The sequence below is a fragment of the Perca fluviatilis genome, chromosome 17, assembly GCF_010015445.1.
Source record: "Perca fluviatilis chromosome 17, GENO_Pfluv_1.0, whole genome shotgun sequence".
NCBI classification, from domain to species: Eukaryota; Metazoa; Chordata; class Actinopteri; order Perciformes; family Percidae; genus Perca; species Perca fluviatilis.
In genome coordinates this window covers 14,604,535-14,618,274 of record NC_053128.1, presented here as the reverse complement: position 1 = coordinate 14,618,274, position 13,740 = coordinate 14,604,535, and the positions used below count along the sequence as shown (strand labels likewise).

General features: G+C 41.3%; 1 protein-coding gene across 2 annotated transcripts in view; it reads left to right on the top strand.

Moving 5' to 3' along the window:
* Positions 1-13,740, top strand: part of si:dkey-88l16.3 (low-density lipoprotein receptor-related protein 2) — a 32,615-nt gene that overhangs the window by 6,628 nt on the left and 12,247 nt on the right. For both annotated transcript variants that reach the window (XM_039780594.1, XM_039780593.1), the window contains exons 10-28: positions 1,020-1,242; positions 1,543-1,662; positions 1,877-2,095; positions 3,670-3,978; positions 4,512-4,730; positions 5,061-5,207; positions 5,361-5,609; positions 5,790-6,017; positions 6,137-6,385; positions 7,596-7,742; positions 7,919-8,185; positions 8,409-8,624; positions 8,872-9,054; positions 9,313-9,435; positions 9,797-9,964; positions 10,375-10,590; positions 10,686-10,915; positions 11,041-11,170; positions 11,582-11,775. In XM_039780594.1, coding sequence (XP_039636528.1) covers positions 1,020-1,242; positions 1,543-1,662; positions 1,877-2,095; positions 3,670-3,978; positions 4,512-4,730; positions 5,061-5,207; positions 5,361-5,609; positions 5,790-6,017; positions 6,137-6,385; positions 7,596-7,742; positions 7,919-8,185; positions 8,409-8,624; positions 8,872-9,054; positions 9,313-9,435; positions 9,797-9,964; positions 10,375-10,590; positions 10,686-10,915; positions 11,041-11,170; positions 11,582-11,775 — 3,837 coding nt within the window. The remainder of the gene's footprint in view (positions 1-1,019; positions 1,243-1,542; positions 1,663-1,876; positions 2,096-3,669; positions 3,979-4,511; positions 4,731-5,060; positions 5,208-5,360; positions 5,610-5,789; positions 6,018-6,136; positions 6,386-7,595; positions 7,743-7,918; positions 8,186-8,408; positions 8,625-8,871; positions 9,055-9,312; positions 9,436-9,796; positions 9,965-10,374; positions 10,591-10,685; positions 10,916-11,040; positions 11,171-11,581; positions 11,776-13,740) is intronic.

Below are 13,740 nucleotides of genomic sequence, written 5' to 3'. Positions count from 1 at the left end.
AATGCATTTTTCTCTCACTGCATGCATGGTCTTAGTCCGCCGCTAGCTTAAGGTAATGAATGGAATCCTTTGTTGCCGTTAGCATGTCGTGAGTAAAAGTGACCCCAACAAAAACAAAACCTAATTACTTCTGTGGCCTGTATATATCGCACTAAAAATAGCAATGCAGATTAAGAGTAGACCATTTCCTAGGTAGATATTGACTTGGGACTATGTTGGGTGGAAGTAGGCTACAGCCGAAGCACTGCTACTCAGGCACAGAGATATCGGCAGCCCGCGGGGCTCTGCGGCCGGCGCAAAGTCACGGTTTCTGGGTTAGTCCCAATAGTCCCAAGTAAATATCTACCTAGGAAATCGTCTAGTCTTAATCTGCATTGCTATTTTTACTGGTTGTGAATATGCAGGCCACAAGAAGTAAATAGGTTTTGTTTTTGTTGTTGGGTCACTTTTACTTACGACATGCTAACGGCAACAAAGGATTCCATTCATTACGCTAAGCTAATGGCTGTGCCGCTGGACTAAGACGATGCTTGCACTGAGACAAAAGCGTTTGCCCACCTATATAAATATACAGGAGATGGTGATATAATAACCCTATTTCAACAAACTGGCATATTCCTTTTAAATGTTGATACTTTGGGCCAACAATAAGTAATAAAAAAAAAACAATGCAACAAAATAAGTATCTAAAACCAATAGCATTGAACAGTAAATCAATGAATAAAATATGAAAAATAAAACTTTTACAAGCTTTTACATTTTAAGAATTATTGGTAACATTTTCTGATGTTGGGTGTTATGACCTCAGTAATTTAAAAATTCTGTGTGATGGATTCTGTGTAGAATTTAGGGTGGAGAAATGGCTTTAGTTGTCCATGAAAAGAGAATATAATAACCTAAACACTGATTTAATTAGGTCATCAGAATGGATGCATTTTGTAAACTATTGGTTTATTATCCTTCATATACAGTAAACATGATCTTTTATTTATATTTTTTTATTTTTTTTTTATATTAAGTCTATAGAGACGGTGAAGGTAAACGGGACTGGCCGGCATTCCTTCACAGGACTGTTCAACAGGGGACCGCCTCGCAGCCTTGCTGTGTTTGAAAGTTTGTTCTACTGGGTGGATGACAATGGACTGTGGCAGGTTCCACAGGACCAACCAAACTCGAAGCGATTTCTCTTAGAAGCCACACTGCCAATATCAGCTGTTTACCATGAGCTACAGCAGCCTCAAGGTACTTTTTGGAACAATAGTTTTAATGGTAATGAAATATACTTGTTAAATAATTACAGTAGGGCTTTGAATTCCCACTGACACTGAGTTATATCAATTGTGAATACAATATGAATTTACAATACTAAATTGTACTTACTTTGTCTCTGGAGTAGGATCAATGTAAACAATATATTTGGTTTTAAAATTAAGTCTGTCAACTGCAGATAACATTTGAGTACAAACCAGTGGAAGTACATCTTTCTTAATCTGATTCTTTTACACTCACATTTCAAAATGTCTCGGGGTTGTCATCAATCAGGTTCTTCTGCATGTCGAAGGACTCGATGTCAACTCTGCCAGCTAACTAAAGGCAACCCTGTCGGCTTCACCTGTGCTTGTCCAAACTCCAAAGTGCTGTTGTTTGATGGGACATGTGAATGTAGGTTTACTGTAACTTTACTTTGCTTGTGTTACTTAACAAATGCCTTTTTTTTTTTTTTTCACCCCATTTTTGGTAGAAGACAAGTAACAAATTGTATCCGATCCTGTCATAGGTTTTGCCATTATGGGATTAACGGTCATTTTCTAGTCCTTTTACAACTCAGTGTGAGGGCATCATTAAAGTCTTTTCTTTTTTTTTTTTTGTCCCACAGATCCCAGGTTTATATATGCTACTATCACCAACCTCAACCTTCTGGAGTTCAGTGGCCAAAGGTCCACTAAAACCCAGCTGTTTACCACTGACGACGGCATCCTGTCATTTGATCTGGACTGGTACAGAGACTGGCTATACTGGGCTAACCAAACTGGCCATATCCAGCGCACCAGTCTTAACCAGGTCAAGACTGATTTGGTACCAACACCTTTTCCAGGTAAATGCTTTTGAGTTTTCCTAGGCTTGTAAAGACATGGGAAAATGTTTCGTAGTGGAACTCAAAGGGCAATCACTGTATTATCACTTGGCAGAGGTGGAAAAAGTTCTAAAATATTGTACTCATGTAAAAGTACCAATACTTTCAAATATTACTCATGTAAAAATATCTATCTAAAAAAATTACTCAAGTAAAAGTAATAAGTAGTTCATTTAAAATGTACTTTAAGTAAAAGTTGCTTAGTTACATTAAAAAAACTGTAAAAAGGGGCGGAGGAGAGATCTCTCCATGTAGTGAAAATAGGACAAGGGTCATATAGCCAAAACTATTTTGTTTTAATTAAAGAAATCTATATGAATGTATAAACATCTATACACATTTAATAACATAACTCATGACATTTAAGACCCTTAGAAAGGTATAACACGCAATTTTAGTTCAGACCATCCCATAAATTGTTTTTAAACGATCAACTGAAAATGAAAGTACCATACATTGTTAGTTCTGAGGGCCATCCCTTTCGTCACAAAAATAAACAGTTGGTTATAATGCAAATCGAGGCCAAATCACATGTTTGGACTCCACAGTTGGGTTAGTCCCTAATGTTCACAGCCCAGACTAGCAGCTAGCTTCTACACAAGTAATAAGTTAGTTAGTAGTAGTAGTAGTAGTAGTAGTGTAGTAGTAGTAGTAGTAGGTTAATTAATTTAGCCAGTCTCCAACATTGGCTACGTTGTCCTACGGAAGGGGTGGGCAAATCATTGTCCCAAGGGACCACATGAGAATCAGGGATTGATGTGGAGGCCCGAACAAATAGGCTAAACTCAATTCTGCTCAATATTAATTTTGTCACGCTGCACGTTCTCAAACATTTTTTTTTATTGGCACAGCAGAGTCCACCAAACACTATTTAAACTCTCCTTCATAAAATGGCTTGGATGCCTTGTTGCTTTTGCAGCGTAACTAGCAAAACTTCAGATGTCGGTACCCGCTCTGCAGCAGTCATTTTTGAGCGATAACTGCTTATTTAAGTCAATGCTAACCTCTCCCGCTCAGTTCGCCGCTGGCCGACACATCCCTGGGTCCGACCGGGTCCGACCAATACATCCATGGGTCCGACACATTGCAGTTCTTTTACTTTTTAATTGCGACTTGCAACCAGAGAAGAAGATGCATACGTTCACACAAAAAAGAATGCTGGTGCATTACAGTCTATGATCTGGTGCCAAGCTCTAGTCTGGTGTAGTTACCAGACCACACATCCCTGGCGCTATTTCTTTTCTTCCTTTCGTTTTTTTTTTTTTTTTTTTAACGGATGGGATTTTAAATGTAGCGAAATACAATCTTCACTCAAAACGTAATCTAGTACATTTTAAAATACTGATTTTTAAAAACTACTTGAAAAATGCAAAATGCACAACAAAACTACTCGATACACAGTAATGTGAGTAAATGTATTTTGTTACTTTCCACCTCCTGTCACTTAGTCATTTGATAGAAAATGAATGGCAAATAATCCATTGAGCAAAAAACCACACACGTGTCCTTTTCCAACGGTACTTCTCGTATTTTAGTTTGTCTGATAAAAGTAGACCAGAGGAGAGGGAACCTGTATTGGGTCTCATGCGACCAAAACAGCATCGGCACCACCACAGCCAACAATCAGTACTCCCATCAGCTGTACCAAACAACAAAGAAGATTCGAGACCTGCATCTGGATTGGCTGAGGGGTGACATCCTCTGGCTGGAGGAAGACGTATTTCTCACCATGAGCATGATGGGAACCAAAACCAAAGAGCTAATGCACTTAACAGGAGGATTCAGGGGAAACATCGCTTTCGACCTCCGGGCTAATAGTCTGCTCTGGAACTCAGAAAGGACAGGTCGGTCTGTTACTTCTCAGCTCAATCCTACAATGTTTTTCAAGCTTAAATGTCTCTCCAGCTGTTACTCAAAAGTAAGTGCAATAGATTTAGAATTGAAACAAGATATTGGTACATCTGTCCAGAGTAGTTTTAACTTCTCAAAGAACAAGACAGTGTTCTAGGTCTGGTTTTTAGATTGCTGTAGTACATGCACTTTCTACATCTAAATCAACTGGTGCCCCATTACTTTTTTAAAAACCTTAAAGTACATGCACACTTTAATCATGTCATTTTTATATTCAAATGTCCTCCACATAAAAATTATCAAGTAATTACATTTGCTGTGATGCTGCAGTGATAAGCGCTGCATTCATTCTTTAATTCAGTTGTTCATTTTAGGGACTGCTGGGCTTAGGCAGTTTATCATAATTGTTACTTTGAATCTGGTGATGCTGGATGGTATATGGGCCCTAATTTCCCATCATATACACTATTTTTAAGAGTAAATATTTCCCAAGTACAGGTCTGTTGAATGAGATTACTTTTTACAGGTTTTACAACGATGAGTTTGCGGCAGGAAAGAAGCCACCGAGCTGGCCGAAGATGGAACATTTCGGGCTCAGTCGTAGCTGCCTTTGAGCCCTTTTTGTTGTCCCTCTCTGATGATGTCATGACTCTTTGGGACCGGCGTGATGGGAGCCCCATCCAGGACATGACGGTGACAGGTCATGTGTTCAGTGTAATCGCTGCACTCGGGGACGTCCGCACAGGTCAGACAAAGTTAATCTGTTAAAGGCGATAAACCAATGTATTCAGATGCATGCTTTTATTAATTCCACATTATGTTGCGTTTACCTGAATTTTGTTTTATTTTCTGTTAATCTGTGGTGATTATGGCTCATGTTCGTGGTTTACAGCATGAGTTTTTAAAAGCGTAGTAAAGCTTCTCTGATTCAGTCAAAAGTGGATCATCATTGGCTTATTGCAATTTGTAGTAGAGCTTTCTATATGAAAGCCACAGCTTTTAACTGACATACTTAATTTTCTGTATTCCAATTATAACTTTTATATTTTATTTTATTTTTTTTCTCTCTCCATAGTGCCCGGTACTCCAGTCTGCAGTGAACCCTCTGTGCTGTGCCGACGCACATCAGTCTGCCTCTCACATGCCCAGGTATGTGATGGTAAAAAGGACTGCCCTGATGGAGATGATGAGGATTTTTGTGTAACCACATGTCCCTCTAAAGGTAAAGTATCCATATAAACAACATATTTGTTGGAATGGGCAATGTACCTCCTAAATCTGAGTAGTAAACAAATTCACCACTGAATTGATTGGTAACAGTGGTTTCCAGCTTTTAGAATTTGTAATAATTTTCTGCCTTCATTTTCAATCTTAGAGGATTTCAAGTGCAAGGACCGTAGGAGTTGTATCTCCAGGAATCTCGTTTGTGACCGCCGTCCTCATTGCAAGGATGGCTCAGATGAGGTCGACTGTTTGAGTATAGCCTCACCTGCAGCTCCAACAAACGTTGTGAAGTGTCGCACGGGCTCAAAACCATGTAAAGATGGTTCAGTGTGTGTTTTATACAGCCATTTGTGTGATGGGGAAACAGACTGTCGGGATGGATCGGATGAACAGGGATGTGGTGAGTTTCCCAAGATCTCACTTATGGGAAAAAATTCAGTTACAGTGGGAATTAATGATGCAATTGGTTTCTTCTTATGAAGAAAAACATTTGATTAATTGGGCATTTTGTGGCTATGTAATATTTGAAAAATACTAATTTAACTTAATTTTACAATGTGATTACTACTGTATCTTCAAGATGCCGAAATGACCATGACAACATCAAAACCAAATATTTATCCATTAAACAACATTGGTGCTACCAAACCTCCTGCTCCGACTGTGCCGGCCTGCACCAGCCCCTCTGTGCTCTGTCCCCGTTCTGCTGCTCACCTCTGCATTACTCTGAGCCAGTTTTGCGACGGGCATGTAGACTGTCCTGATGGCTTTGATGAAGAGAACTGCGTGAATAAATGTCCCTCTAAAAGTAAGTCTTGAAAGTGAAATGTAATGCATTTCCCTGGTCTCAAATGTTTAAAAGAAATGGATTATTTTGAAGTGTCCTGGAACTTGGAGTTTAATTTGTTTTCCATAATTTCCATCCAGACGACTTCCGCTGCAAAGACCGTCGCAGCTGCGTCTCAAAGAGCTTGGTTTGTGATGGTCGCTCTCACTGCCATGATGGCTCAGATGAGTTTGACTGTACGAGCGTAGCTCTGCCAGTAGCTCCGGCAAACGTCCTGAAGTGTCACCTAGGCTCCAGACTGTGTCGAGATAGCACGGAATGTGTTCTCTTCAGTCACATTTGTGATGGAAAGAGAGACTGCCTGGATGGATCAGATGAAATAGGATGTGGTGAGTTTTTGGTGAAGTGTTGCTTTTGCAAAGTGGTATAGGTTTGAAGCAAGCAAGTTTTCTGCTATAATCCAGAAATCTTGGACTTTAGGCTTATATTTTTGGTAATTCATCCTAATGTAATCATATGTAGGGTTTGGTACAGTTTGGATTTTTACAATTCCAATGCCAAACTGGTACTTTTAAAATGATAACTATCCTAAACTGATTCTTGAAAAACTGAAAAATGACATGAAAAGGCTTTTTATGGAGTTTGTTTTTTAATTGAAATTATTTAACGTTTTAAAGTACTTAAATATATAAGTAAACCTAAGTCACCTAACCTGCAACTACAATAATTTAACAAATAACAGTTACACTATTAACAAGTAACAACAAAATAAATGTTGAGTTGGTATGCCAACCTGCTTCAAACTTTAGCAGTTCTTTTGCAGAAAAGTGACCATATTTGCCTTATCTGGCAAGATACTACAAATTTACTTATGGCATGTAGGCCTACTGCATAGGAGAAAACTCAGACGGTGTCCAAGAGGTCTGTACACACCAGTTTGAAAGGGCAGACAATTTGGGGAGGCTGTCTCGCCTCCCCCCACCAACAGGCTACAGGGTCTTGTCTTGAACGATAGACTAGCAGAGTAAGTGTAATGTTTACTAGCGAGCACGTGCAGTCAGTGAATGGTTAAGCTTTTAGGTCCGTTTTGGTGAGCCCAGAGGGAAAATGACACTTTAAAAGTAGCCTACATTACGGTAGCTAGCTAACGGTAGACTACAGAGTGATATTTTTACGTCCGTTTCAGAGTGTACAAAACGCCGTCTATCAGCTGTGATTGTAGAGTGAATGTCGGGAATGGCACAGACACGCACTTCACACCGCGAGCGGGCACGTGCACCACTCGGCAGAAAAGGGGGGGAGAAAAAAAGTCTGCCGCTGTCCGGAGCGACAGAGGGGAAATATTTCAGTCGGAACCGAAATGAGGAACCGAAATTTGCGTTCTAATCTGGTCCGTATACTACAGTTTGCGTAGGAACCGGTACCATAGTGGAACCGGGTTTCGGTACCCAACCCTAATCATAGGGCTGTGATAGTTTAATGTGTTAAAAGGTTTTTTTTGGGGGGGGAGGGGGTTTAGATGCCGCAAAGATTGCCCCTAACTCTGCTAGAGAACATTTTTCTTAGATGAATCCACTTTACCTGTCACTCCCTTTACAGAATCTCTCACCAAACCATCCTGCACCAGGCCTTCATTTCAGTGTCCAGGTTCTTCTTTATGCATCAACCCAACACTGCTTTGTGATGGAAAGGAAGACTGCCCCGATGGATCTGATGAGAATTGCATAACAAGATGCCCTTATAAAAGTAAGTAGTCCGATTAGGTGCCGAAATATAACAAATTTATTATTTGGTTCTTTGAAGGTAAGTTTCCAACAAATGTGTCACGGACAACTTCAATATCCATTCTGTAAATTGGAAGTATACAAAACCAATCTAATACAATTCCACTCATGTCCTTTGTATTCCTATATCCTCCATAGCGGACTTCCGCTGCAAAGACCGTCGAAGCTGCGTCTCAAAGAGCCTGGTTTGTGATGGTCGCGATCATTGCCGCGATGGCTCAGATGAGGTCGACTGTCTGAGTGTAGCTTCATCTGCAGCTCAAACAAACGTCCTGATGTGTCACATGGGCTCAGAACCTTGTCTTGATGGAAAAGAGTGTGTTTTATTAAGCCACATTTGTGACGGAGAGAGAGACTGTATGGATGGATCTGATGAACAGGGATGCTCAGAAACCTGCAAAAAAGGTTGTTTCACTTTACATTTTGTAAGTTTAATTAAATCTGATAAACTCAGAGAAAATGCTATCTTATTTAAACAAACATCACTAAACTACTCTACATTTTGTCAACGCAAGAAATGGAAGGGGAGCACAATAGACGGACTACTGAACACTCTGTACTATAGATAAGCACTTTGAATGAAACGGCATTATAGCTAAACTTCAAACATATTTGTACTCCACCCTAGGGGAGTTTCAGTGCTCCCACGGGAAAATGTGCATCCCTGAGGCTGAGGTGTGTGATGGCAAGTCACAGTGTCGGGACCAGTCTGATGAACTGGACTGCTGGGAACAAACCAAGAGCTGCGAGCATCGCTGCATCGACGGCAATCGCTGCATCCCAATGAAATTCCTGTGCGATGGAGAGAAAGACTGCCTGAATGGCACGGATGAGGTGGGCTGCGGTAAGTCTTCAGATCCAGTTTTCAAATATTGATCCACTGGTGGTGACGCAAATGTGTTCCTATGACCAAAAAACTTTGAACGCTGGGATTTTGAGTAAATGTTAATCGATTGAAATGGTAACTTATTGGCATAAATTGAATACAAACTTTACTTTTATATGCATGTGTACCTTTTTTGTTCAGGGTTACTTTAAGGTTAGCTAGCCAACAATCTACAACTTGTAACACTTCATTTTGTCTTTTTCAGACACCATTACTGCTGCAACAACGGAGTCTCCTCTTCGCAGTCCTGTATCAACTTGCATCACTCCTTCAGTTCTCTGTCCAGGTTCATCGCTGTGTATCTCTGAAAATCAGCTGTGTGACGGACAAAGAGACTGCCCTGATGGATTTGATGAAAATAACTGTATAGCCCAATGCAAAAACCCAGGTATGTCGGAGTCCAGCGACGGTCATGAGGCAAAGATGGCAATAGTTTAGGCAAACGTGATGCTTGCTGTGCGATAGTTTTAAAGTAAAAGTGCTCAAAGTACTCTAGTTTAAATCGACTGTAAAAATAAGGTTTGAATTATCTTTCACAATGAAGATACTTCTTAGTGGGTGGCTTTGAAATAGCAATTTTAAACCTACACTGGTATATTGACTCCACCCTGCTCTTCAAATTGACTTCTTTCTTTCTGCACATCAGACGACTTCTTATGCAGCGACCGGAGGGTATGCGTCTCCAAGATGGAAGTGTGTGACGGTCGTGCCCACTGTCCCGATGGCTCAGATGAGATGCAGTGTCAATCGGCAGATCCTACTGCTCCCCGTAAGTAAAAAAAAAAAACCACCATATATGTGAAAGCGGTAGATGGTCTTCATGACAACTACCCAGAATACTACAGCAATTGCCTAGTTTTGCCCTTCCCAGTCATAGCAACCAGCTTGCAACCACCTACAGTGGTTGCATAATAAACTTACCCAAACACAGGTAAACTATCACCACTTACCAACACCTCAGCAAAAATGAGGTCCAAACTAACCACTCAATTTGGATCAGCTAGCAAGCTCACATGACTTGTATAGTTGTTAATAGAAGTCCCTGACTTGACTGTTTCTTTGCCCAGCTCTCAAAATGTTATCTGGGTGTCTTCATAACTCATAAATGCATAACTTTCTCTCTGCACAAGCCTCCAGCAATGTGCCCGGTGCCAGATCAGCCCCACTGAGGTGCCGCAAAGGTTTCAAGCAATGTAAAGATGGCCTGGAGTGTGTTATGTACAGCCATCTGTGTGATGGAGAGAGGGACTGCCAGGATGGATCAGATGAAGAGGGATGCTCCGCTCAGTGCAACGCAGGTTTGTTATATAAAACGAGCTGAAAAGCAGCTTAAAGCAATTAACTGTTTTTAGTTGCATGGAAAATGTCTACATAGTCACGCATAATGCCGTGGGCTTAAGGGACTGTTCGTCAATCTGTTTCTAGTATGGTCAAAGCAACACCATGAACTTCATACATATTTCTGTCATGTTTCGAAAAACAGGTTTATCTATTGGCCTTTACTTTGATTTACGGTTAGTGAGGTTTTGAGTCTCTCAGAAATGGATTTTTAAATTTAATTCCTTTTTAGTTCACAGCTAGATTTGATCAGAAAACTGAGGTGTTTAGAACAGGAAATCAAAGTGTTTGATCACATCACTCAGTAATACATTTAACAATGTAATGCTCTTAATGTAATTGTCTTTGAGCATTCTCTTCTATTCCCCAGATGAGTTCCAGTGTACTCACGGGAATAGATGCATCCCACCGGAGAAGGTGTGCGACGGACAGTACGACTGTCAAGACCAATCCGATGAAATGGACTGTTCAAATCTAATTGAGGGCTGCCATCAGCGCTGTGATAACAACACTCGCTGTATACCAGAGACCTTCCTGTGTGATGGCGAGAGAGACTGTGCTGATGGGTCAGATGAAGAAAAATGTGGTAGGTGATGTCCAGATTTAGAAAACTTGGTTCAAACTATCTTATGTAAAATATTTGTAAGATGGAAGTTAAACATTTGTTTGCTTTTTCCCCAGGTTTGGTGGCCTGTGCGATTAACCAGTATCGCTGTCTTAGCGGTCAGTGTGTGTCTGAGGTCATGAGATGTGATGGATATGCTGACTGCAGTGACCACTCTGATGAGGTGCGTTGCACAAGACCCCCACGCTGCCCGACACAGCTCCAATGCCCAAACAACCACGTTTGCCTGCAGAAAGAGTGGCTCTGTGACGGCGAAGACGACTGCAAAGACGGGTCGGACGAGAAAGTAAGGCACTACCGTTGGAGTGGGGTGAAGTAAATCTGTATTGAATAGAGGCAAGATTTGATAAAGAAATGCTTATTTTGAGCAAGGTTGGAAAGTAGTGGTTGAAACTTGGTCTTTGTATCCAGAACTGCATGTCATCAATGGCAAAGTGCAGGGAATACCAGTGGCAGTGTGGAGACAGCAGTCAATGCATCCCTCGGTCATGGAGGTGTGACGGGAAGGAGGACTGCCACAACGGCATGGACGAGGACAAATGTGAGCATGTTTATCCTCATCTATTCACAGCTGCTTTGCTCCGGACTTAATGTAATTCAGACACTTTATGTCCTACATCACTGGGTGCATTCAGCCCTTTTTGGATAGGGTTAATAATACAAGGATAATCTCATAGTTTTCAATGACTGAGATGACATGCCCAATAAAGTGACCCAATTATAACTACCTATAGACAATTTAGGTATATCCAAAAGGATCTACTCAGTTTGAAACTAAAATGAGGTGTACTGATGGACAAGACCCCCTGTTCTATTTCAATACCATCTCAATAGGGCTTCAGTGAGCATAGGGTCCGTTTTTGTTTGTTTGCTTTTTTCCGGAGGGTTAAAAATCTACATGAGGGGAAATGCTATCAAATTGTATTTTAATCACATGCATCTGCTTTCACAGGCAGCCAGAGAAAATGCCCCTCTCACCTTTACCAGTGTGGCAGCGGAGAATGTGTGGACCCTCGCCTGGTGTGTAACCGCTTCACCAACTGTGCCGATAGTTCAGATGAGGGCGCGGGATGTGCTCGACGCAACTGCTCCAGCCCATCGGCTCCTCGGTGTGACCACCACTGTGTCAGCACCCCAAACGAAGCCGTAAGTACAGAACAGATGATGGGCCCTATCTTGCACTCGGCGCAGGACAAAGCCTGACGCAAGTGTCTTTGCTAGTTTAAGACCGACACAGTTGTCAATTTCCCGTCCAGCGCCCACATCGTTTAAATAGCAAATGCACCTGCGCCCATGGGCGTACTGGTCTTACAGGGAGGTGTGTTCAGGTGAATTCTTGGTGTATTGCTGTCTTGAGGCAGCGGGAAGTGATCGTGCCATTGACCATCAAAAACCTGGTCTAAAGTAAATAGCGCAGCATTTCACGCCCTAAACATACCTGCACCATGCGCTTCATGCCGTGCGCTTAAATTGTTAAAAATAGGGCCCGATGTGTGGTTGTTTCTGTCCAGAGCTGTTGGCACTGCTTTGTCCCTGCTTTGTCCTCAGCTTTCATGGAATGGCAAGCAAGCTACTATTGGCACAAATTCTCTGCTCTTCAATAGATGATTTAGATTCCCTTCATTTGGGCAAGCAGCTTTATTTTTTATAAAAATGCTATAGTTTTAACTATATAGCAGCTTAACAAATGTAATTTAAACTCAACAGGCTAAAATATTGTTTTATATCAGTTTATCCTGTTGCCAAGCAATTGGTGTGCTGCTAACCAAGATCTGAATCCAGTGGATATTATGTGACATGTACTTGTCAGAACAGTTTGTGTTGTTTGGATGGGTTTTTATTTTTTTTATTTTTTTTTTACATGTACGGTGTGTCTTATGTGGAAGTGTTATGCTAACTTGTGTAAATATTTTGATTGGAACTGCCTAAGGATGCAAAATGAATTTCATTACTGTTAATTACAGACTATAAACTTGTACGGTGTTTATGAAGTTAATGGGTCATATTTCATCATCCTGCCACAGCTAGAGAACTGGATAACATTTTTTTGATTTTTTTTTTTGGGGGGGGGGTTTATTTAATATTTGCATAAATGGCTCACCAAAACCAGGGTGTCCGCAGGGTTTTAAAAAGTATTAAAAGGTAGTAAATCAAATGTAGTAAAAATTTAAGGCCATTAAAAGGTATTAAATGGTATTAATCGCCATTTTACGAGGTATTTTTGAATGACTTTTTTGCGAACTATGAGTTATCCATTTTTTATGTCTATTTAAGTTAATCTTGTAAAGTTTGTGATATTATATCCTATCCCGCATCGGGTGATAGCCTATTTTAGCCTGACAATCCAGACCCACATCAAGGTGTTGGGTCTGGGTTCACACCATTGACAGGGCTCAATCTGAGGGGTGGGATAAACAGTTGTCTTTCAAATTCCCTCTGCACGCTACAACCAAGCAGAGCAACCAAAGAAGATAGCGGAGCTAGTTGATAGATTAAACTTTTGCGTATCGGGTCGGCAAAACTCCGAACAAATCTTCCTTTTTTAAGAATGATTTCTGTGCCGTTCTTTGTTCTTTTCACAAAGAAAAGCTTAACTCTAAGTCTTCCAGAGTCGCGGCCAAAGCAGTTTCCAAAGACCGCTGTTAGCCAACAGCAGAAGCTCTGCTTTGTTTTCAAGTTGTTTGTATCCCACCAAGATGAACAGAGATCCTGAGTGGTGCATCACACAGATGAAGAGTATAGTGCAAACATTCCTCCAGGGCAAGCAGTTGGCATCTCCGCTGGTAAGAAAATATTGTATAGGGACAGAAGTGGATAGGTTATTCAGATTGATTAAGGACATACCCAGATAGGCAGCAATGAGTCGGCGGACCACCGGCGGTGCTCCAGAGGCAGTAGAAGCATCAGAATGGCGTAATCGCAAACACGTTTGCCAGCGCACTGCAGGTGGCTGCCGCCTTCCTACCACCTTCGTTCCGAGGCCGGCCCGCGGGCCAACCGCCGTTCCGCCGCAGTTATACCAAAGGCGGCCCTTCTGCAGTCCGTCGGAGGCAAGCGCTATTTTCGAGCCATTTGCCGCGTTTATTGTCTCACTCACTCGCTCACTCACTC